At 44.5% G+C, this 24,586-nt stretch overlaps 1 protein-coding gene across 2 annotated transcripts; it reads right to left on the bottom strand.

Moving 5' to 3' along the window:
• Positions 1-1,096: 1,096 nt before the first annotated feature.
• LOC133639635 (sodium/calcium exchanger 1-like) lies at positions 1,097-23,919 on the bottom strand. 2 transcript variants are annotated; one of them, XM_062033119.1, is made up of 9 exons: positions 22,932-23,919; positions 22,614-22,633; positions 21,818-22,491; positions 20,034-20,140; positions 16,410-16,433; positions 15,209-15,327; positions 6,176-6,275; positions 2,563-2,832; positions 1,097-1,611 (listed from the first exon to the last, which is right to left on the bottom strand). In XM_062033119.1, exons 1-9 carry the CDS (start codon positions 23,905-23,907, stop codon positions 1,235-1,237), a joined length of 2,667 nt encoding a protein of 888 aa, XP_061889103.1. In that variant the 5' UTR covers positions 23,908-23,919; the 3' UTR covers positions 1,097-1,234. The 2 variants fall into 2 exon arrangements, with proteins under 2 accessions (XP_061889103.1, XP_061889102.1); XM_062033118.1 differs by lacking the exons at positions 21,818-22,491; positions 22,614-22,633; positions 22,932-23,919 and adding exons at positions 15,388-15,456; positions 16,314-16,331 and having other exon boundaries at positions 20,034-20,498.
• Between the last annotated feature and the right edge of the window lie 667 nt (positions 23,920-24,586).

The raw sequence follows: 24,586 nt of genomic DNA, 5'->3' as shown, positions 1-24,586 counted from the left end.
AGGTTTTGTTGGGACTCCTGATGAGGTTTTGAGACATCTACAACTACAGGACCAGTATTGTGCTGCTGAAGCAAGACCTTTTTTAAAATTTTTGTGTAAGGGTCCCCCCACCACCCATTTTAGCGAAAAAGTTTTAAAAACAAATTAAAACATTTCCAAAAAATTTCGTTTTTTGCCATTTTCGGGTTTTAGTTAGGGCTCCTGATGAGATTTTGAGACATTTCCTACAACTAAAGGACTAGTGTTGTGCTGTCGAAGCAAACCCGTTTTTTTTTTTTTGTGTGTAATGCGCCCCCCCCCCACATTACGACATTTTAGCGAAAAAAAGTTTTCGAAAAAAATACATTTTCTTCCGGTTTTAGGTTTTGTCGATACTCTTGATGAGGTTTTGAGACATCTCCTACAACTACAGGACCAGTATTGTGCTGTTGAAGCAAACACGTTTTTTGAATTTTTTTGTGAGGGTCCCCCATTACGACATTTTAGTGAAAAAAAGTTTTCGAAAAAAAATACATACAATACATTTTAAATTTTTGTGTAAGGCTACAACCTTTTAGCGAAATGTTTTTTTGGAAAAATTTTAGTTTTTTGCCATTTTCGGGTTTTAGTCAGGGCTCCTGATGAGGCTTTGAGACATTTCCTACAACTAAAGGACTAGTGTTGTGCTGTTGAAGCAAAACCTTTTTTTAAATTTTTGTGTAAGGGCCCCCCATTAAGAAATTTTAGCGAAAAAAAAGTTTTCGAAAAAAATAAATTTTCTTCCATTTTCAGGTTTTGTCGGGACGTTTTAAGACATGAAAACTTTTTTACGCAAAAGGGGGGGACCCTTACACAAAAATTTAAAAATTTGACTTGCTTCAGCAGCACAATACTGGTCCTGTAGTTGTAGGAGATGTCTCAAAACCTGAAAATGGCAGAAAAAGCGGACTGTTTTTTCTTCTTCATAGAAGTCTTTGAGCTGGTCTTTGTCTGGTCCCTCACCTCGGACCTGTTTGTCATGGGAGACCTACCAAGGGCATAGACGCCCCCGGACAACGTAATAACATCATGTCAATAATATGTTTTCAAAAATTGAATATGTTTCTTTATTGAACAGTAAAAATTCCAAAACAGACGACTTGAGTTGAATGTGTTTACTATCGTGTGCTAATGCTAATGCTAATATCCAAACATGTTCCCATGGGGGCGGGGTTTGGTCATGTAACCAAGAGCTGGGCATCCATGTTGGAGCAGACTAGAAGCCTTGGATGTGACAGTAGGCCTCCAGCGAGGACAAGATGATGTACATCAACCACAGACTGAAGAACAAAGCCGTGGTCAACATCTTGGGCACCCGCGGCCCGCCCAGTTCTCCGCCGATCCCGGCTCGGCGCCGGTAGAGGAGGACGGCGATGCAGATGAAGGCGAAGATGGTGAAGAGCGTGACGGAGAAAGCCAGCGTTCCCGGGTCCACCCTGAACTCCTGGTTCTGGGAGTAATGGTAGACGGCAGCAATGGACCAGGCCACACCGATGCCCAGGAACACGTTGACGGCGTTACTTCCTGTCACGTTGCCGATGGAGGCGTCGGCGTACTGGTCTTGGCAGGCCGACGTCTTGCTGGCAAAGGTGTCTGGTGGAAACACCGCAAGGTGTAAAGTGACAGGCTCCCGGTTTGCTGCTGGCCTGGTGCCAGCCGGGTATCTGCCTAGTGCCAGCCTGGTACTAGCCTGGTATCTGCCTAATGCCAACCTGGTACTGGCCTGGTACTGGCCTAGCACTAGCCTGGTATCTGCCTAGTGCCAGCCTGTTACTAGCCTGGTATCTGCCTAGTGCAAGCCGGGTACTAACCTGGTACTAGCCTGTTATCTGCCTAGTGCCGGCCTGGTACTAGCCTGGTACTAGCCTGGTATCTGCCTAATGCCAACCTGGTACTGGCCTGGTACTAGCCTAGCACTAGCCTGGTATCTGCCTAGTGCCAGCATGTTACTAGCCTGGTATCTGCCTAGTGCCAGCCTGGTACTAACCTGGTACTAGCCTGTTATCTGCCTAGTGCCTGTTATCTGCCTAGTGCCGGCCTGGTACTAGCCTGGTACTAGCCTGGTATCTGCCTAATGCCAACCTGGTACTGGCCTGGTACTAGCCTAGCACTAGCCTGGTATCTGCCTAGTGCCAGCATGTTACTAGCCTGGTATCTGCCTAGTGCCAGCCTGGTACTAACCTGGTACTAGCCTGTTATCTGCCTAGTGCCGGCCTGGTACTAGCCTGGTACTAGCCTGGCACTAGCCTGGTATCTGCCTAGTGCCAGCCTGGTACTAGCCTGGCACTAGCCTGGTATTTGCCTAGTGACAGCCTGGTATCTGCCTAGTGCCAGCCTGGTGCTAGCCTGGTACTAGTCTGGTTTCTGCCTAGTGGTAAGCTGGTACTAGCCTGGTGGTAAGCAGGTATTAACCTGGTGCTAGCCTGGTACTAGCCTGGTGCTAAGCAGGTACTAACCTGGTGCCTGCCTGGTACTAGTCTGGTGCTAAGCAGGTACTAACCTGGTGCCAGCCTGGTACTAGCCTGGTGGCAAGCAGCTACTAACCTGGTACGGAGGTGCCCAAGGCGACAAAGACCACGGCGGTGACAGAGTCCTTGAGGCCCACCGTGCAGCCAAAGTGAGAGGCCAGGTCCCCGATGAAGGCGGTCAACACCCCGATGATGATGATGGACACCAGGAAGCAGGGCCAGCCCCTGCAGTAGTCTGTGGGCGGGACTAAGGCAAACAGAAGCTTCCAGAAGATAGTCAGGAAGTGAAGAACAAGGTCCAGACTGGAAGGAACCTTCTTCTCTTCTTCTTGATCATCATCATCACCTGAACACAACATGGCACCTCATGACACCTCAGTACTACATACAGTATACACAGCACTACTTATATAGTACTACATATACACATCCATCCATCCATCCATATTCAACCGCTTATCCGGAATCGGGTCGCGGGGGCATCAGCTCCAGCAGAGACCCCCAGACTTCCCTCTCCAGAGCAACATTAGCAACTTCCTCCTGGGGAATCCCGAAGTGTTCCCAGGCCAGAGAGGAGATGTAATCCCCCCATCTGGTCCTTGGCCTGCCCCCGGGGTCTCCTCCCAGTGGGACGTGCAAGGACGACCTCCGTAGGGAGGCGCTCGTGAGGCATCCGCACTAGATGCCCGAACCACCTAAGCCGGCTCTTTTCCAAGCGAAGGAGCAGCGGCTCTACTCCGAGTCGCTCTCGGGTGACTGAACTTCTCACCCTATCTCTAAGGGAGATGCCAGCCACCCTTCTGAGGAAACTCCTTTTGGCCGCTTGTTAAAGTACCAATGATTGTCACACACACACTTGGTGTGGCGAAATTATTCTCTGCATTTGACCCATCACCCTTGATCACTCCCTGGGAGGTGAGAGGAGCAGTGAGCAGCAGCGGTGGCCACGCCCGGGAATCATCTTTGGTGATTTAACCCCCAATTCCAACCTTTGATGCTGAGTGTCAAGCCATACTTGCCAACCCTCCCAATTTTCCCGGGGGACTCCCGAATTTCAGTGCCCCTCCCAAAAATCTCCATTCTCCCGAATTCCTCCCGATTTCCACCCGGTTAACAATTTTGGGGGCGTGCCTTAAAGACACTGCCTTTAACGTCCTCTACAACCTGTCGTCACAAACAGCGTGCCGGCATAGTCACATAATATATGCGGCCTTTACACACACACACAATTGAAAGCAAGGCATACTTGATCAACAGCCATACAGGTCACACTGAGGGTGACCGTATAAACAACTTTAACAGTGTTACAAATATGCGCCACACTGTGAACCCACACCAAACAAGAATGACAAACACATTTCGGGAGATCATCCGCACCGTAACACGACATAAACACAACAGAAAAAATACCCAGAACACTTTGCAGCACTAACTCTTCCAGGACGCTACAATATACACCCCTGCTACCACCAAACCCCCCGCCCCCACCTCAACCACGCCCCCGCCTCCGAGTAGTGTGATCCTTCTGTAATTAGCACACACCCTCTGGTCCCCCTTTTGGAATGGGGGAACCACCACCCAGTCTGCCACTCCCTCGGCACTGTCCCAGACTTCCACGCAATGTTGAAAAAGCGTAACAACCAAGATAGCCCCTCAACACCCAGAGCCTTCAGCATTTCTGGACGGATCTCGTCAACCCCCGGAGCTTTGCCACTGTGGAGTTGTCTAACTACCTCAGTGACTTCACTCCGAGAGATCGACGTCGATCCCCCATCATCCTCAGGCTCTGCGCCTGTCAGGGAGGGTGTGTCTGATGTAGTTGGGTTCAGGATTTCCTCAAAGTGCTCTTTCCAACGCCCTACGACTTCCTCACTTGAAGTCAGCAGAGTACATAAACACAGTACTACTTATATACAGTACTACATAAACACAGTACTACATTTATACAGTACTACATATACACAGTACTAATTATATACAGTACTATATAAAGTACTCACGATGGCGGCGCCCTGCTCGGCTGCGGCTGCAGAGGCTCATGGTAGTAATAGAACATTTTGGCAAATAAATTCTGTGAATTTCATGGCTGGCTTCCAGCGTGGACACTCCATGGTAACGTACGACCGCCAGACAATTTTGGATGTGGATAGATCGGGCCGTATTGGACCGAAAGATGCGTATACGTTGGACCTCCTCGCTAGCATCGGAATACTACGCCGGCTACATCCAGCGGCCTGTGAAGCAGCGGAGCCTAGTACCAGCGGGGACCGTCGACAGAGGAGACGTAAACAGTGTGATCGGAAGCAGAAGCGGGGATGCCGAGCGGGGCTAACAACAAAGTTAAAGGCTAATCCTCCCAGAACGCCGCTTCCTTCCATCCTGCTTTCAAATGTCTGCTCCTTGGAGAACAAACTGGACTACCTGAAACTGGATTTATATGCAAGACTGCTGCGCCATATTTCTTACAGAAACGTGGCTGAAACCATCCGATCCGGACGAGGCGTTAGCATCGAGGGGCTAACTATGTTTCGGTCAGACAGGAACAGAACTCTCAGATGAACAGTGAGGTACGTGCAATGCTGAAGGCTCGGAACAAGGCTTTCAAGTCTGGCGACATGGTAGCATTAAAAACCGCCAGAGCTAACCTGAACCGTGCCATTAAGGTTGCAAAGCGTGCTCACAGTCAGAAAGTGCAGGACTTCTTCGAGAACCCCACGAACACTAGATGAATGTGGCAGGGCATACAGGTCATCACGGACTATAAAGCTGCCCCCCGTCCCTGTGACAACAGAATCAGCTTCCTAAATGACCTAAACAACTACTTTGCAAGGTTTGAGGCACTTAACACCACTCCGGTGAGAAAATCTATCCCTCGCCCTTACCGTAATGTCAGAAGTATTAGTTACCGTAATGTCAGAAGTAAGAGTTACCGTAATGTCAGAAGTAAGAGTTACCGTAATGTCAGAAGTAAGAGTTACTGTAATGTCAGAAGTAAGAGTTACCGTAATGTCAGAAGTAAGTGTTACTGTAATGTCAGAAGTAAGTGTTACCATAATGTCAGAAGTAGGTGTTACCGTAATGTCAGAAGTAAGTGTTACCGTAATGTCAGAAGTAAGAGTTACCGTAATGTCAGAAGTAAGTTACCGTAATGTCAGAAGTAAGTGTTACCGTAATGTCAGAAGTAAGAGTTACTGTAATGTCACAAGTAAGTGTTACCGTAATGTCAGAAGTAAGAGTTACTGTAATGTCACAAGTAAGTGTTACCGTAATGTCAGAAGTAAGAGTTACTGTAATGTCACAAGTAAGTGTTACCGTAATGTCAGAAGTCAGAGTTACTGTAATGTCACAAGTAAGTGTTACCGTAATGTCAGAAGTAAGTGTTACCGTAATGTCAGAAGTAAGAGTTACTGTAATGTCACAAGTAAGTGTTACCGTAATGTCAGAAGTAAGAGTTACTGTAATGTCACAAGTAAGTGTTACCGTAATGTCAGAAGTAAGAGTTACCGTAATGTCAGAAGTAAGAGTTACTGTAATGTCAGAAGTAAGTGTTACCGTAATGTCAGAAGTAAGAGTTACCGTAATGTCAGAAGTAAGAGTTACCGTAATGTCAGAAGTAAGAGTTACCGTAATGTCAGAAGTAAGAGTTACCGTAATGGCAGAAGCAAAGGGCAAGGAATCAAGTTGTTTACCTGCAGTGACTGTCATGGCGTCCACAAACTGTTGCCTCCATGATGTTGTTCCTATCAGCACGGCCAGTCTAGTCTTCTTCATCACTTTGTCCACCGCACTCTGGAACACACGTGCCATTGATTGATTATTGATTATTGATTACAATCAGGTCATGATCACACATTTGCTGCCAGCTGATGGAGAAGAAAAGAACAAATGATATTCAAATATGGCGGTCACAAGCTTCTTTCTCATTTCATGCATGTTGTTCTCACGTTGTTTTCATGTTGTTTTCATGTTGTTTTCATGTTGTTCTCACGTTGTTTTCATGTTGTTTTCATGTTGTTATAACGTTGTTTTCATGTTGTTTTAACGTTGTTTTAACGTTGTTTTCATGTTGTTTTAACGTTCTCACGTTGTTTTCATGTTGTTTTCATGTTGTTTTCACGTTGTTTTCATGTTGTTTTCATGTTGTTTTCATGTTGTTTTCATGTTGTTTTAACGTTGTTTTCATGTTGTTTTAACGTTCTCACGTTGTTTTCATGTTGTTTTCATGTTGTTTTCATGTTGTTATAATGTCAGAAGTAGGTGTTACCGTTCTCATGTTGTTTTCATGTGGTTTTAACGTTGTTTTCATGTTGTTTTAACGTTCTCACGTTGTTTTCATGTTGTTTTCACGTTGTTTTCATGTTGTTTTCATGTTGTTATAACGTTGTTCTCACATTGTTTTCATGTTGTTTAAACATTGTTTTCATGTTGTTTTAACGTTTTCACGTTGTTTTCATGTTGTTTTTTAACGTTCTCACGTTATCTTATTTATTAACGTTGTTCTCTTGTTGTTTTCATGTTGTTTTAACATTGTTCCCACGTTGTTCTCTTCTTGTTATCATGTTGTTTTTTAACGTTGTTCTCACGTTGTTCTCTTGTTGTTTTCATGTTGTTCTCACATTGTTCTCTTGTTTTCATGTTGTTTTTTAATGTTCTCTCAGAAAAGCGCTGCTGCAGCTTGGCAACATCTGCTTTCTGCGCTAACGTGAGCTGATTATCACAGAGAAGGAGGGAGGGCGGGGCGGAGCGCGCGATCTCCGGCCCGAACTCACCCTCCTCCTCGACCACCGTAGAAACAGGCTCCGCCTCTTTCCATGCTTTCAGGAGGTTGAGATGGTAAATGTGAGTGTCTCCGCCCCGGTCCAAGCGCCGGACCTCATAATCCACATCACTCACTCGCCGTGTGACCACAGAGGGTCCTTGCCACTTGGCGAGTAATTTCGAGCTGCACAAGCACTTTTTCTCCCGGTGAAAATTTCCTAAGCTGCGTCCCCCTGTGATACAAGCGCTGCTGACGTTCCTGGGCCTGGAGCAAATTCTCGCGTGACAAGTGCCCCACCGTGTGGAGTTTTGCTCGCAGGTTCATAATGTATTGTATTTCATTTTTGCTGGGGCTTGGACCTTCTTCCCAGCTTTCCTTAATGAGGTCCAAAACCCCGCGCGGCTTCCTGCCGTATAATAATTCAAAGGGGGAAAACCCCGTGGAGGCCTGGGGTACCTCCCGCATTGCAAACAGCAGGGGATCCAACCATTTATGCCAATTTGCTTTGTCCTCGTGCACAAGCTTACGGATCATGGATTTCAACGTCCTATTCAGCCGCTTCACCATCCCGTCGGTCTGAGGGTGGTAGACCCTGGTCCGAATGGATTTGATCCCCAATAATCCATATAGCTCCTTTATCGTGCGTGACATAAAGGATGTGCCCTGGTCAGTCAGAATCTCTTTCGAGATTAGGACCTGGGAGATGACCTGAAACAGCGCTTGCGTTACACTCTTTGCAGAGATAGAGCGCAGTGGCACTGCTTCGGGATAACGAGTTGCGTAATCCACCAGGACTAGTGCAAAACGATATCCCTGTGTGCTCCAGTGAAATGGTCCGATGAGGTTCATGCCAATCCGCTCAAACGGGACCTCCATGAGTGGTAATGGGCGCAAAGGCGCCCTTGGGGTGGCCGCTGGCAGTCCGGGCAGGCCGCACACCAGCGGCGCACGCCTGCCCGGATGCCTGGCCAATAGAAACGGACCATTACCCGGTGGAGTGTCTTATCATATCCCATGTGTCCGGCCATGGGCTGAACGTGTGCCGCCTGGAAAACCATTTCCCGATGGCGTTTCGGCACCAACAACTGGGTGATCTCCTCTCCTGTTTAAGTGGCACGACTCACTCGGTATATTCTATCTCTAATAATTGCAAAGTGAGGGAATACCTGCGCTGTTCCCGGGCGCACCAGCTGACCATCGATGGAAACCCCCTGGTCCCAGGCCGCGTGCAGAGTGTCATCCCGAGACTGCTCGAGGGGGAAATCCTCTGTAGGGTGCCAGTGAGGGGCCAGGGGGGCTTCCCACGAAGCTCCCGCCGGTTCCTCCTCGGCCGTGTCGGATGAACCCGCGTCACCGCTGAGAACCGCGCAGATATTCCCCTTTCCCACTGGTCGTGAACACACCCCTACACACTGCGTCACTCAATTGTTAAACCCCGGCCAATTGGTACCCAGGATTAAGGGGTGCGTAAGGTGCGCACTTACAGCAACCTTGACACTATGCTTTTGACCACCATATTGAATTTCCACCGGCACCACAGGGTATTCGTGCACATCCCCATGAACACATCTAATTTTCACCCGTGCTCCCTGCCTCAAAGCCCCGGGTTGAACCAGGTTCTGGTGGATCATGGACTGCTCGCAGCCCGAATCCACCATCGCCGGGTGTTTACTCCCTTGTATCCTTACCGGCATACAGTACGTCTCACCCGGGCTGGGGGAGGGCACCGGAGGGTCGGCAACCCGGATCACCTGCCTCACCTCCACGCCTGGAGGTCCCTGACGCACGTGACCGGGCTGCCCACGCCTCCAGCAGGCCTCCAGCACGCCTGTCCAGGCGTTTGAGGGGCCGTCTGTGCGGGAAGCACTGTATCCGCAGCAGCCGGGACCTGCAAGGAAGCACAAATAAAAGAGTCAGTCGCGCGGCGCCGTGGGACCGGCGGTGCCGCCTCCTCCTGCTGCGCGCTCGGTCCATGCGGTGTTGGTGCTGGGCGCTCGGCTGCCTCCCTGGTCGTCGCCCTTCGCGCCTCGCGGTGCACCGCCAGTTGGTCCTCGGCGAGCGTCACCGCTGCGGCCAGGTCTCGGGGACGGTGGTAGCGGACCCAGGCTGCCATCAGCGCTAGGATCGCCTCCATCACCTGGTCGTCGCCTTCTTTTGGCTGCAGCCAACGTGTCACCGCGTCCCGGAGCTGCTGTCCAAGCATGAACGCGTGGTCCTCCTTCCCCAGACGCAGCGCCCGGAACCGGTCCTCTGCGGTGCAGCCGGTCCGGTCCAGCACCACCCGCCTCAGGTCCGGGAAGCATACGCTGCAGGCCGCCGGCAGGCTAAGCACCACTCGCTGCGCTTCCCCCGCCAGCAGCGGCAGGAGTCGCACTCCCCACTCCTCTCTTGGCCCCGCACACGCCTCCGCTGTGGCCACAAAAATGTCTATGAAGGCATGGGGGTCCTCATCTTCCCCCATGCGCTGCATGGAGACGGCCGCTGATGTTGGCGGAGCGCCTCCAGCTGTCGATGGCTGGCCGCTGTCACCTCCACGAGAATGTTCATAAATGCTGCCAGGGGGTCGGCTTCCATCTCCTCCGGTGGTCCGGCTTGTTGGGCGCCAAATTGTGGAGGTTGCCCTCCAGTGGGTTCCTCAGACCACCAAACACTGCCACGAGAGCCCGGATCAGGGTTACAACACTGTTTTATTTTTATAAATTAGTGCAGGGGTTTTGCTTTCCAGCAAACTGTCTTTTCATGTCCGTGTCTCTCTCGCTCTCACTCCAGCTCCAACCATGTGTCTCATTACGGCTGCTGCTAATAAAGGCGACAGATGATTAGATAACAAGGCCCACCTGGGCCATCCACTCACCTGTCTCTGTCTTCAAGGCCGGTCCTTGCACACCCCGTTCCGCGGCAGGCCCGCAGGCCACGCCCCCCTCCACAACATAGTTTTAGTCCGCATGCAGACACACAAAAACATAGTTTTAGTCCGCATACAGACACACAAAAACATAGTTTTACTTTGCATACAGACACACAACAACATAGTTTTACTGCGCATACAGACACACAAAAACATAGTTTTAGTCCGCATACAGACACACAACAACATAGTTTTACTCCGCATACAGACACACAAAAACATAGTTTTACTCCGCATGCAGACACACAACAACATAGTTTTACTGCGCATACAGACACACAACAACATAGTTTTACTGCGCATACAGACACACAAAAACATAGTTTTAGTCCGCATACAGACACACAACAACATAGTTTTACTCCGCATGCAGACACACAACAACATAGTTTTACTGCGCATACAGACACACAAAAACATAGTTTCACTCCGCATACAGACACACAAAACATAGTTTTAGTCCGCATACAGACACACAACAACATAGTTTTACTCCGCATACAGACACACAAAAAAATAGTTTTACTCCGCATACAGACACACAAAAACATAGTTTTACTCCGCATACAGACACACAAAAACATAGTTTTACCCCGCATACAGACACACAAAAACATAGTTTTACCCCGCATACAGACACACAACAACATAGTTTTACTCCGCATACAGACACACAAAAACATAGTTTTACCCCGCATACAGACACACAACAACATAGTTTTACTGCGCATACAGACACACAAAAACATAGTTTTAGTCCGCATACAGACACACAACAACATAGTTTTACTCCGCATACAGACACACAAAACATAGTTTTAGTCCGCATACAGACACACAACAACATAGTTTTACTCCGCATACAGACACACAAAAAAATAGTTTTACTCCGCATACAGACACACAACAACATAGTTTTACTGCGCATACAGACACACAAAAACATAGTTTTAGTCCGCATACAGACACACAACAACATAGTTTTACTCCGCATGCAGACACACAACAACATAGTTTTACTCCGCATGCAGACACACAACAACATAGTTTCACTCCGCATACAGACACACAAAACATAGTTTTAGTCCGCATACAGACACACAAAAAAATAGTTTTACTCCGCATACAGACACACAAAACATAGTTTTAGTCCGCATACAGACACACAAAAAAATAGTTTTACTCCGCATACAGACACACAAAAACATAGTTTTAGTCCGCATACAGACACACAAAAAAATAGTTTTACTCCGCATACAGACACACAAAACATAGTTTTAGTCCGCATACAGACACACAAAAAAATAGTTTTACTCCGCATACAGACACACAAAAACATAGTTTTAGTCCGCATACAGACACACAACAACATACTTTTACTCCGCATACAGACACACAAAAACATAGTTTTACTCCGCATGCAGACACATAACAACATAGTTTTACTCCGCATACAGACACACAAAAACATAGTTTTACTCCGCATACAGACACACAAAAACATAGTTTTACTCCACATGCAGACACACAACAACATAGTTTTACTGCGCATACAGACACACAAAAAAATAGTTTTACTCCGCATACAGACTCACAAAAACATAGTTTTACTCCACATGCAGACACACAACAACATAGTTTTACTGCGCATACAGACACACAAAAAAATAGTTTTACTCCGCATACAGACACACAAAAACATAGTTTTAGTATAGAGTACAAAGAAGTATTCAACACAGTATGTAAGGTATGGCAGTACCAAGGTGCAGTATAGAGTACAAAGAAGTATTCAACACAGTATGTAAGGTATGGCAGTACCAAGGTGCAGTATAGAGTACAAAGAAGTATTCAACACAGTATGTAAGGTATGGCAGTACCAAGGTGCAGTATAGAGTACAAAGAAGTATTCAACACAGTATGTAAGGTATGGCAGTACCAAGGTGCAGTATAGAGTACAAAGAAGTATTCAACACAGTATGTAAGGTATGGCAGTACCAAGGTGCAGTATAGAGTACAAAGAAGTATTCAACACAGTATGTAAGGTATGGCAGTACCAAGGTGCAGTATAGAGTACGGAGTGCATTTTCATTGAGGTATAGTTTTGCTTGGTTTATAATTGAGAGGCTTTTGGAGATGTTTGTTTGAATGTGTCTGACATGAGCTTCCCATGATAGTTTACTATCAATTATTACTCCCAAAACTGTATTCTCATTTACGATTTCAATTTGGGTTCCATCAAAACTTATTTTCTGTTCAGACGTTATGTTGCCATTTCCAAACATCACTATCTTAGTTTTATTTATATTCAAGGATAATTTATTTGTGTCCATCCATTTTTTTACTATGTTTAGTTCTGTGTTTACTGTATTTATGAGCTCATTATAGTCATCACTACTGTAGAATATATTTGTGTCGTCTGCAAATAGTATACATTTCAGTACTTTGGATGTATTAAACATATCATTAATATATACATTAAACAGTTTTGGCCCCAACACGGACCCTTGGGGGACACCACAAGCAATGCCAAGAGTATCAGATAAATATTGACCAACTGTACCCTCCCTGTTAAATAACTTTTGAACCAGCCAGCCCCCTAAATCCATATCCATGGATGATTAATTCCATATCTTCCCATCTTATCTAGTAGAACTGAATGATTAATTCCATATATTTACATCTTATCTAGTACAAACCCTGTTTCCATATGAGTTGGGAAATTGTGTTAGATGTAAATATAAACGGAATACAATGATTTGCAAATCATTTTCAAGCCATATTCAGTTGAATATGCTACAAAGACAACATATTTGATGTTCAAACTCATAAACTTTTTTTTTTTGCAAATAATAATTAACTTAGAATTTCATGGCTGCAACACGTGCCAAAGTAGTTGGGAAAGGGCATGTTCACCACTGTGTTACATGGCCTTTCCTTTTAACAACACTCAGTAAAGGTTTGGGAACTGAGGAGACACATTTTTGAAGCTTCTCAGGTGGAATTCTTTCCCATTCTTGCTTGATGTACAGCTTAAGTTGTTCAACAGTCCGGGGGTCTCCCTTCTGCTATTTTAGGCTTCATAATGCGCCACACATTTTCAATGGGAGACAGGTCTGGACTACAGGCAGGCCAGTCTAGTACCCGCACTCTTTTACTATGAAGCCACGTTGATGTAACACGTGGCTTGGCATTGTCTTGCTGAAATAAGCAGGGGCGTCCATGGTAACGTTGCTTGGATGGCAACATATGTTGCTCCAAAAGCTGTATGTACCTTTCAGCATTAATGGTGCCTTCACAGATGTGTAAGTTACCCATGTCTTGGGCACTAATACACCCCCATACCATCACACATGCTGCCTTTTACACTTTGCACCTATAACAATCCGGATGGTTCTTTTCCTCTTTGGTCCGGAGGACACGACGTCCACAGTTTCCAAAAACAATTTGAAATGTGGACTCGTCAGACCACAGAACACTTTTCCACTTTGTATCAGTCCATCTTAGATGAGCTCAGGCCCAGCGACGCCGACGGCGTTTCTGGGTGTTGTTGATAAACGGTTTTCGCCTTGCATAGGAGAGTTTTAACTTGCACTTACAGATGTAGCGACCAACTGTAGTTACTGACAGTGGGTTTCTGAAGTGTTCCTGAGCCCATGTGGTGATATCCTTTACACACCGATGTCGCTTGTTGATGCAGTACAGCCTGAGGGATGGAAGGTCACAGGCTTAGCTGCTTACGTGCAGTGATTTCTCCAGATTCTCTGAACCCTTTGACGATATTACGGAGCGTAGATGGTGAAATCCCTAAATTCCTTGCAATAGCTGCTTGAGAAAGGTTTTTCTTAAACTGTTCAACAATTTGCTCACGCATTTGTTGACAAAGTGGTGACCCTCGCCCCATCCTTGTTTGTGAATGACTGAGCATTTCATGGAATCTACTTTTATACCCAATCATGGCACCCACCTGTTCCCAATTAGCCTGTTCACCTGTGGGATGTTCCAAATAAGTGTTTGATGAGCATTCCTCAACTTTATCAGTATTTATTGCCACCTTTCCCAACTTCTTTGTCACGTGTTGCTGCCATCAAATTCTAAAGTTAATGATTATTTGAAAAAAAAAAAATGTTTATGAGTTTGAACATCAAATATGTTGTCTTTGTAGTGCATTCAATTGAATATGGCTTGAAAAGGATTTGCAAATCATTGTATTCCGTTTATATTTACATCTAACACAATTTCCCAACTCATATGGAAACAGGGTTTGTAGAACAGAATGATTAATTCCATATATTTCCCTCGAACACTACAAAACATGCTAATGTGGCTATATGCTAACACGGGGGTCGGCAACCCGCGGCTCTAGAGCCGCATGCGGCTCTTTAGCGCCGCCCTAGTGGCTCTCTGGAGATTTTTCAAAAATGTATGAAGAATGGAAAAAGTTGAGGGGGAAAAAAAATCAATTTTTTTGTTTTAGTATGGTTTCTGTAGGAGGACAAACATGACACAAACCTCCGTAATTGTTATAAATCACACTGTTTATATTAAATATGCTTCACTGATTCAAGTATTTGGCGAGCGCCGTTTTGTCCTACTTATTTTGGCGGTCCTTGAACTCACCGTATAGTCTGTTTACATGCATAACTTTCTCCGACTTTCTAGGACGTGTTTTATGCCACTTCTTTTTCTGTCTCATTTCGTCCACCACACTTTTAACGTTGTACATGAGTGCACAAAGGTGAGTTTTGTTGATGTTATTGACTTGTGTGGAGTGCTAATCAGACATATTTGGTCACTGCATTACTGCAAGCTAATCGATGCTAACATGCTATTTAGGCTAGCTATATGTACATATTGGATCATTATGCCTAATTTGTAGCTATATTTGAGCTAATTTAGTTTCCTTTAAGTCCTCTTAATTAAATGTATATCTCATGACACATGTAATATGGCTTTTAATTTTTTGCGGCTCCAGACAGATTTGTTTTTGTTTTTTTGGTCCAATATGGCTCTTTCAACATTTTGGGTTGCCGACCCCTGTGCTAACACAACAGGTACCTTAAACTCGTACGACTCCTCGATGATGATTTCCACTTTGGTGTTTTGGCCCAACTGAGGTCGACCCATCTGAGCGATGCGCCTCTCCTGGTCCTCCTTGGTGGGCACGTCCTGGTCACCTGGTGAGAGACACACAGGCTGAAGATGGCCACACACGCCAGGACGTGCAGGTAAACTACCTGAGGTGGTGAAGATGGAGGAGGTGTGGCCTCTGTCTGCTTCCTGCAGCTTCCTGTAGATGTCTTTACCTGTGCGAAGGAAGTGGGAGAAGGTTGTCCCGCCTCCTCCTTTCTCATCCAATCAGTGTCTTCAACCAGCAGAGGACTGTGTGTGCGTGTTCAACTTGTGGCACATTAAGAGTAGGTTGTGGGTAGCACAGTAGGTTGTGGGTAACACAGTAGGTTGTGGGTAGCACAGTAGGTTGTGGGTAACACAGTAGGTTGTGAGTAGCACAGTAGGTTGTGAGTAGCACAGTAAGTTGTGGGTAACACAGTAGGTTGTGGGTAGCACAGCAAGTTGTGGGTAGCACAGTAGGTTGTGGGTAGCACAGTAGGTTGTGGGTAACACAGTAGGTTGTGGGTAGCACAGTAGGTTGTGGGTAACACAGTAGGTTGTGGGTAACACAGTAGATTGTGGGTAGCACAGTAGGTTGTGGGTAACACAGTAGGTTGTAGGTAGCACAGTAGGTTGTGGGTAACACAGTAGGTTGTGAGTAACACAGTAGGTTGTAGGTAGCACAGTAGGTTGTGGGTAGCACAGTAAGTTGTGGGTAGCACAGTAGGTTGTGGGTAACACAGTAGGTTGTGGGTAGCACAGTAGGTTGTGGGTAGCACAGTAAGTTGTGGGTAGCACAGTAGGTTGTGGGTAGCACAGTAGGTTGTGGGTATCACAGTAGGTTGTGGGTAGCACAGTTGCCAATCAAACTCTAGCTTCTATTTGGAACTACCTCAGGTTCAAAAATGTTCCCAAGAAGAATGTTGTCGTTTTTTTTGCCAGCTCAGAGTTTTGGCTCCTTGTCTAGCGCGCTCATCTTTGGAAGTGCGGCCCTCAGGCAGTCAAGTATGACATCATGACTTGGTCACATGACCTGAGAGGAAGAACTCACCTGTTGGGCAAAGTCCACCTGAGAACAGGACAAGACAGAAGTCAGGAAGAAGAAATTGTCTTCAGTGGAGGAAGAACATCAAGTTCGACATTTTACCTTCTTCTTCTTGGAGGAGAACAGCTGGACACACAAAAACACAACAATTAGTCTTCACCCAATACACACAACAATTAGTCATTACCAATATACACAACAATTAGTCATTACCCAATATACACAACAATTAGCCTTCACCCAATATACACAACAATTAGTCTTCACCCAATACACACAACAATTAGTCATTACTCAATATACACAACAATTAGTCTTCACCCAATATACACAACAATTAGTCATTACTCAATATACACAACAATTAGTCATTACTCAATATACACAACAATTAGTCTTCACCCAATATACACAACAATTAGTCATTACTCAATATACACAACAATTAGTCATTACTCAATATACACAACAATTAGTCTTCACCCAATATACACAACAATTAGTCATTACTCAATATACACAACAATTAGTCATTACTCAATATACACAACAATTAGTCATTACTCAATATACACAACAATTAGTCATTACTCAATATACACAACAATTAGTCTTCACCCAATACCCACAACAATTAGTCATTACTCAATATACACAACAATTAGTCATTACTCAATATACACAACAATTAGTCATTACTCAATATACACAACAATTAGTCATTACTCAATATACACAACAATTAGTCTTCACCCAATACCCACAACAATTAGTCATTACTCAATATAAACAACAATTAGTCATTACTCAATATACACAACAATTAGTCATTACTCAATATACACAACAATTAGTCATTACTCAATATACACAACAATTAGTCTTCACCCAATACCCACAACAATTAGTCATTACTCAATATACACAACAATTAGTCATTACTCAATATACACAACAATTAGTCATTACCCAATATACACAACAATTAGCCTTCACCCAATATACACAACAATTAGTCTTCACCCAATACACACAACAATTAGTCATTACTCAATATACACAACAATTAGTCTTCACCCAATACCCACAACAATTAGTCATTACTCAATATACACAACAATTAGTCTTCACCCAATATACACAACAATTAGTCATTACTCAATATACACAACAATTAGTCATTACTCAATATACACAACAATTAGTCTTCACCCAATATACACAACAATTAGTCATTACTCAATATACACAACAATTAGTCATTACTCAATATACACAACAATTAGTCATTACTCAATATACACAACAATTAGTCATTACTCAATATACACAACAATTAGTCATTACCCAATATACACAACAATTAGCCTTCACCCAATATACACAACAATTAGTCTTCACCCAATACACACAACAATTAGTCATTACTCAATATACACAACAATTAGTCTTCACCCAATACCCACAACAATTAGTCATTACTCAATATACACAACAATTAGTCTTCACCCAATATACACAACAATTAGTCATTACTCAATATACACAACAATTAGTCATTACTCAATATACACAACAATTAGTCTTCACCCAATATACACAACAATTAGTCATTACTCAATATACACAACAATTAGTCATTACTCAATACACACAACAATTAGTCTTCACCCAATATACACAACAATTAGTCATTACTCAATATACACAACAATTAGTCATTACTCAATATACACAACAATTAGTCATTACTCAATATACACAACAATTAGTCATTACTCAATATACACAACAATTAGTCTTCACCCAATACCCACAACAATTAGTCATTACTCAATATACACAACAATTAGTCATTACTCAATATACACAACAATTAGTCATTACTCAATATACACAACAATTAGTCATTACTCAATATACACAACAATTAGTCATTACTCAATATACACAACAATTAGTCTTCACCCAATACCCACAACAATTAGTCATTACTCAATATACACAATAATTAGTCATTACTCAATATACACAACAATTAGTCATTACTCAATATACACAACAATTAGTCATTACTCAATATACACAACAATTAGTCATTACTCAATATACACAACAATTAGTCATTACTCAATATACACAACAATTAGTCTTCACCCAATACACACAACAATTAGTCATTACTCAATATACACAACAATTGGTCTTCACCCAATACACACAACAATTAGTCTTCACCCAATACACACAACAATTAGTCTTCACCCAATATACACAACAATTAGTCATTACTCAATATACACAACAATTAGTCTTCACCCAATACCCACAACAATTAGTCATTACTCAATATACACAATAATTAGTCATTACTCAATATACACAACAATTAGTCATTACTCAATATACACAACAATTAGTCATTACTCAATATACACAACAATTAGTCATTACTCAATATACACAACAATTAGTCATTACTCAATATACACAACAATTAGTCTTCACCCAATACACACAACAATTAGTCATTACTCAATATACACAACAATTGGTCTTCACCCAATACACACAACAATTAGTCTTCACCCAATATACACAACAATTAGTCATCACTCAATATACACAACAATTAGTCTTCACCCAATACACACAACAATTAGTCATTGCTCAATATACACACAACAATTAGTCATTACTCAATATACACAACAATTAGTCTTGACACAATATATACAAACTAATTAAACAATTGGCTGGTTAAGTAGCTACCAACCAACTAAATAATTAACTAATTGATTAAGTATCTAACCAACTAGTTGAATTATCAAGTAACTGACGGCTAAAAAACTAACTAAATATTTGACTGATTAACGAGAGAACAACTAACTAAGTAATTTATTAACTGTTAACTAGCTAACCAACTAATTAAATAATTGACCAACCAATCAACTTGCTAACCAAACCCCTAAATATGTGACTTTGTCACTTAGACTTAGACTTCATTTTTATTTATTGTTATAATGTGAAGTTGACAGTACAGCTAAGAAGTTGCATTAGCTGCTTTAAGTGCAGGATAAAAGAGCAATAAGGTGCAGTTATTAGCTAACAACTTACCAAACAGTTAACAATTAACTAGCTAACCAAAAACCTAATAAGTGACTTTCGTAACTAGCTAACAACTTACTTAACAGTTAACCAATTAACTTGCTAACCATAAACCTAAATAATTGACTATAACTAGCTAACAACTTACCAAACAGTTAACCAATTAACTAGCAAACCAAAAACCTAAATAAGTGACGTCGTAACTAGCTAACAACTTACTTAACAGTAAACCAATTGACTAGCTAACCAAAACCTAAATAATTGACTGTGTAACTAGCTCACAACTTACTTAACAGTTAACCAATTGACTAGCTAACCAAAACCTAAATAATTGACTGTGTAACTAGCTCACAACTTACTTAACAGTTAACCAATTGACTAGCTAACCAAAACCTAAATAATTGACTTTGTAACTGGCTCACAACTTACTAAACAGTTAACCGGCAATTAACCAGATAGCCAACTAACTAAACGATTGACTGATTAACTAGCTAAGCAAAACAGGAAATCATTGACTGATAAACCAACTAACTAAAGAGTTGAGTGATGAAGTAGTTAACATAATAGCAGTGAAGTTTGAGAGAAGGGATTGGTGGGTTACAGCAAGGCAACACCCACCTTTTCTCTGGCTCATCTCCAGCAGACGAGGCTCACCGAGCTCCAGGAAGAAGTTCTTGTTCTTCTCGTACAGCTCGTCTGCTACCACCTGGATGCTCACATTCTGACTGGAACCACCGCACGCAGAGCAAGGAAGGAGGAGGAGGGGAAAGAGATCAAGAAAGAGGATCAGAAAAAGAAGGAGAAGAAGGAGAAGAAGAGAGAGGAGGAGGAGAAGCAGAAGAAGAAAGGGGATGAGAAGAATAAGAAAGAGGAGAAGAAGAATAAGGAGGAGGAAATGAAGAAAGAGGAGGAGAATAAGAAGAAGAAAAAGAAAGAGAAGAGTGAGAAGAAGAAAGAGGATGAGAAGAAGAAGAAAGGAAAAGAAGAAGAACAAGAAGAAGGAGAAGAAGAAGAAGAAAGAGAAGAATGAGATGAAGAAAGAGGATGAAAAGAAAAAGAAAGAGGAAAAGAAGGAGGAGGAGAAGAAAGATTAGAAGAAGAAGAAGAATAAAGAGGAGGAGGAGGAGAAGAAGAAAGAGGATGATAAGTAGAAGAAGGAGGAGAAGCAGGAGGAGGAGGAGGAGGAGTAGGAGATGAAGAAAGAGGAGGAGGAGGAGGAGAAGAAGAAGGGGGAGAAGAAAGAGGAGGAGAAGAAGAAGAAGAAGAAGAAGGAGGAGGAGGAGAAGAAATAGGATGAGAAGACGAAGAAAGAGGAGAAGCAGGAGGAGGAACAGATGAAGAAAGAGGAGGAGAAGAAGAAGGAGAAGAAGAAAGAGGAGGAGAAGGAGAAGAAGAAGAAGAAAGACAAGAATGAGATGAAGAAAGAGGATGAAAAAAAGAAGAAGAAGAAGGAGAAGAAGAAGAAGAAGAAGGAGATGATGAGGAGAAGAAGAAGAAGAAGGGGAGAAAGAGGAGACAAAGGAGAACAAGAAGAAGAAAGAGGAGGAGAAGAAGAAGAAAGAGGAGGAGGAGATGAAAATGAAGAAAAAAAAGAAGAAAGAAAAGAGAAGATGAAGAAAAAGAAGAAGAAAGAGGAGAATAAGTACAAGGAGAAGAAAGAGGAAGAAGAGAAGAAGAAAGAGGAGGAGGAGAAAAAGAAAGAGGAGGAGGAGAAGAAGTAGAAGAAAGAGGATGAGAAGAAGAAGAAAGAGAAGAAGGAGGAGGAGGAGATGAAGAAAGAGGATTAGAAGAAGAAAAAGAAGAATGAGATGAAGAAAGAGGATGAGAAGAAGAAGAAAGAGGAAAAGAAGAAGAAAGAGGAGAAGAAGGAGAAGAAGGAGAAGAAGAAGGAGAAGAAGAAGAACAAGAAGAAGAAGAAGAAGAAAGAGGAGAAGAAGAAGGAAGAGGAGAAGAAGGAGGAGAAGGAGAAGAAGGAGGAGGAGGAGGAGAAGGAGAAGAACGAGAAGGAGAAGAAGAAGAAGGAGAAGAAGAAGAAGAAAGAGGAAAAGAAGAAGGAGGAGGAGGAGAAGAAGGAGGAGAAGGAGAAGGAGAAGGAGAAGACCAAGAAGAAGAAGAAGGAGAAGGAGAAGAAGACTAAGAAGGAGAAGAAGAAGGAGAAGAAGAAGACGGAGAAGAAGGAGGAGAAGAAGAAGGAGAAGGAGAAGGAGAAAAAGAAGGAGGAGAAGAAGAACAAGAAGAAGAAGAAGGAGAAGGAGAAGAAGGTGAAGAAAGAGAGGAAGGAGAAAAAGAAGGAGGAGAAGAAGAAGATGAAGATGAAGAAGAAGAAGAAGAAGAAGAAGAAGAAGGAGAAGAAGGACAAGAAGAAGTATGAATAATAACCAAAAGTAAGAATTCTTGCTCACCATATTTCATTGTTGTGAAATTGCAGGACACCATGATTGTCCTCAAAGTGTCGTCCTCCACCTTTAGCACTGCCTTCAAGGGTTCTGTACGGCAGCAGAACAAGTCCTCTGGATCCTGAACTTCTCAGCACCTTCACCTCCATCACGCCCACACTTTCACTCACACTCAGCATCTCCTCCTCCAAGTTGAAGATGCCCGCGTGGTCGTCATCCAAGATGGCGACGGTGGCGGTGGAGGACACACCTAAAGTGACGTGGGATTCTTCTTCTTCCTGGTGGGACGTCAGCCTCACCTGGCTCAGGTGCACCAGGAAGTGCTCCTCTTCTTCAAAGATGTCGTCATCCATGATGTCGATGAGGATCTCCTTGACCGTCTCGCCTGCTGCGAACACCAAGGTTCCGCGGGCCGAGCGGTAGTCTGACCCGGCGATGGCGGTGCCGTCTTGTGTGTGGTAGTCCACGGCGACCGTCGCACTGAGGCCGCCGCCTCGTCGAACCACGTTCAGCGCCACGCTGCCGCAGTTCTCCACGCATTGATAGCTGGAGGACTGGAAGAAGACCTCGCAGGAGGACCTGTTTGTTCTTGTCTGGTGGGCCGCCATCTTCTTTGGGACGTCGGCTGTTCCTGTCGTGGCCAGCTGGGTGTTGAACGCCATCAGCTGCTTCGCTTTCAACTCCGCTTCTTCCGATCTCCAGCCACGCTCGCCACTCGGCAGCTCCTTGCCCTGCGGTGGCTCCCTGCCCCGTTGCAGCTCCCCACCCTGTAGAAGCTCTTCACCACGTTGCCGCTCTTCACCCTCCAGAAGCTCTTCGTCCCTTTGCAGCTCCTCCTTGCTCCGCGGTGGCTCCCTGCCCCGTCGCATTTCCTCACCCTGTCGAAGCTCTTCACCACGTTGCCGCTCTTCACTCTCCAGAAGCTCTTCGTCTCTTTGCAGCTCCTCCTTGCTCCGCGGTGGCTCCCTGCCCCGTTGCATTTCCTCACCCTGTCGAAGCTCTTCACCACGTTGCCGCTCTTCACTCTCCAGAAGCTCTTCGTCTCTTTGCAGCTCCTCCTTGCTCCGCGGTGGCTCCCTGCCCCGTTGCAGCTCCCCACCCTGCAGAAGCTCTTCACCACGTTGCCGCTCTTCACCCTGCAGAAGCTCTTCGTCCCTTTGCAGCTCCTCCTTGCTCCGCGGTGGCTCCCTGCCCCGTCGCATTTCCTCACCCTGTCGAAGCTCTTCGCCCCGTCGCAGCTCCCGGCCCCCCGGCAGGAAGCTTCCAACATTCATTTCCACGTCCGCTTTGGAGGGAAAATCCGGCCGTCCTTCGGTCTCGATAATGACGCCCCTGTGCTTCCCAGCTCGGTAGCGCTTGTACACGTACTTGTAGAAGAGCAGGCGGCGGTCGGCGACGTACGCCAAGCCCACGCACACGGGAAAGAAGAAGAGCGTGAGAAGCCCCTCCCAGATCTGAACGACGCCCGGCGAGAAGACGGCCAGGATGAGGTAGAGCCAGATGTAGGCGAAGACGCTCCAGGCGGCCGTGACGAAGAAGACGCGCAAGTGTTTGATTCGCCGCGTTTGCCCGTCGGGGATGACGTAGACGCAGAGGCCGATGATGACGAACATGTTAAAGGCGGCGCTTCCCACGATGGTGTTGGGGCCCAGCTCGCCGGCGTCAAAGTTGTGACCGCAGACTTCCACCACGGACAGCAGGATTTCTGGTGCCGAGGACCCCAGCGCCATGAGCGTCAAGTTGGACACGGTCTCGTTCCAGACCCTCACGGTGGTGATCTCCTTCTGGCCGTTGGCGTTCTTGATGCTGACCCGCCTCTCCTGGGACGTGATGACCTGGATGGACGCCATGAAGCGGTCGGCGATGATGGACACGCCCAGGAACATGTACGCCAAGCCCGCAAAATAGATGCTGGCCCGAGCCACCCGCTCGGAGAAGGTGGGGTCTTCGGGCCGCCACACCGACAAGATGACGCCATCTTTGCACTCGCTGCTGCCGCCACATTTGCTGTGATTGGTCGGCGTGTGGTTGGTGGGAGGAGCCTGTGAGCACGCCAGGTTCAAGCACGCCAACAGCATGAGTGATGATGTCATCATGGCGATGATGACCACCAGCCTGCCGCAAGCAAGCATACCATTATTATTATTATGCTAATATATTAAATTATATATATATATTATACATTTATATTGATGTATCATTATTATGATACATCAATATATGTAATACATATGTAATATAGCACATATTACATATGTATTACATCAGTGGTCCCCAACCCCGGTACCGGTCCGCGGACCGATTGGTACCGGGCCGCACAAGAATTTAAAAAAAAAAAAAAAAAAAAATTTTTTTTTTTTTTTTTTTTTTTTTTTAATGAAATCAACATAAAAAACACAATATATACATCCTATATCAATATAGATCAATACAGTCTGCAGGGATACAGTCCGTAAGCACACATGATTGTATTTATTTATGTAAAAAAAAAAAAAAAAAAAAAAAAAAATTTTTTTTTTTTTTTTTTTTTAAATACACCCCCCACCCCCCCCCCCCCCCCCCCAACCGGTCCGTGGGACCAATTTTCAAGCGTTGCTGCAATGCAAGCAGCCCATATTATTATTGCTCATACTTCAAACTTTGTTCTTCATCTTATTATAGTTGCAACACATTTCTCTTACCACCACGAGACGAACCGGCCAACGAACCCCCACATATGTTATACCGTTGGAAAGGTTTCGTTCACGCCGATGGGCATATTTTAAATTGTGAACA

Source organism: Entelurus aequoreus, linkage group LG22 (assembly GCF_033978785.1).
Source record: "Entelurus aequoreus isolate RoL-2023_Sb linkage group LG22, RoL_Eaeq_v1.1, whole genome shotgun sequence".
NCBI lineage: Eukaryota > Metazoa > Chordata > Actinopteri > Syngnathiformes > Syngnathidae > Entelurus > Entelurus aequoreus.
Note: the sequence above shows the minus strand (reverse complement) of the source record. Positions and strands in the feature narration are given on the sequence as shown.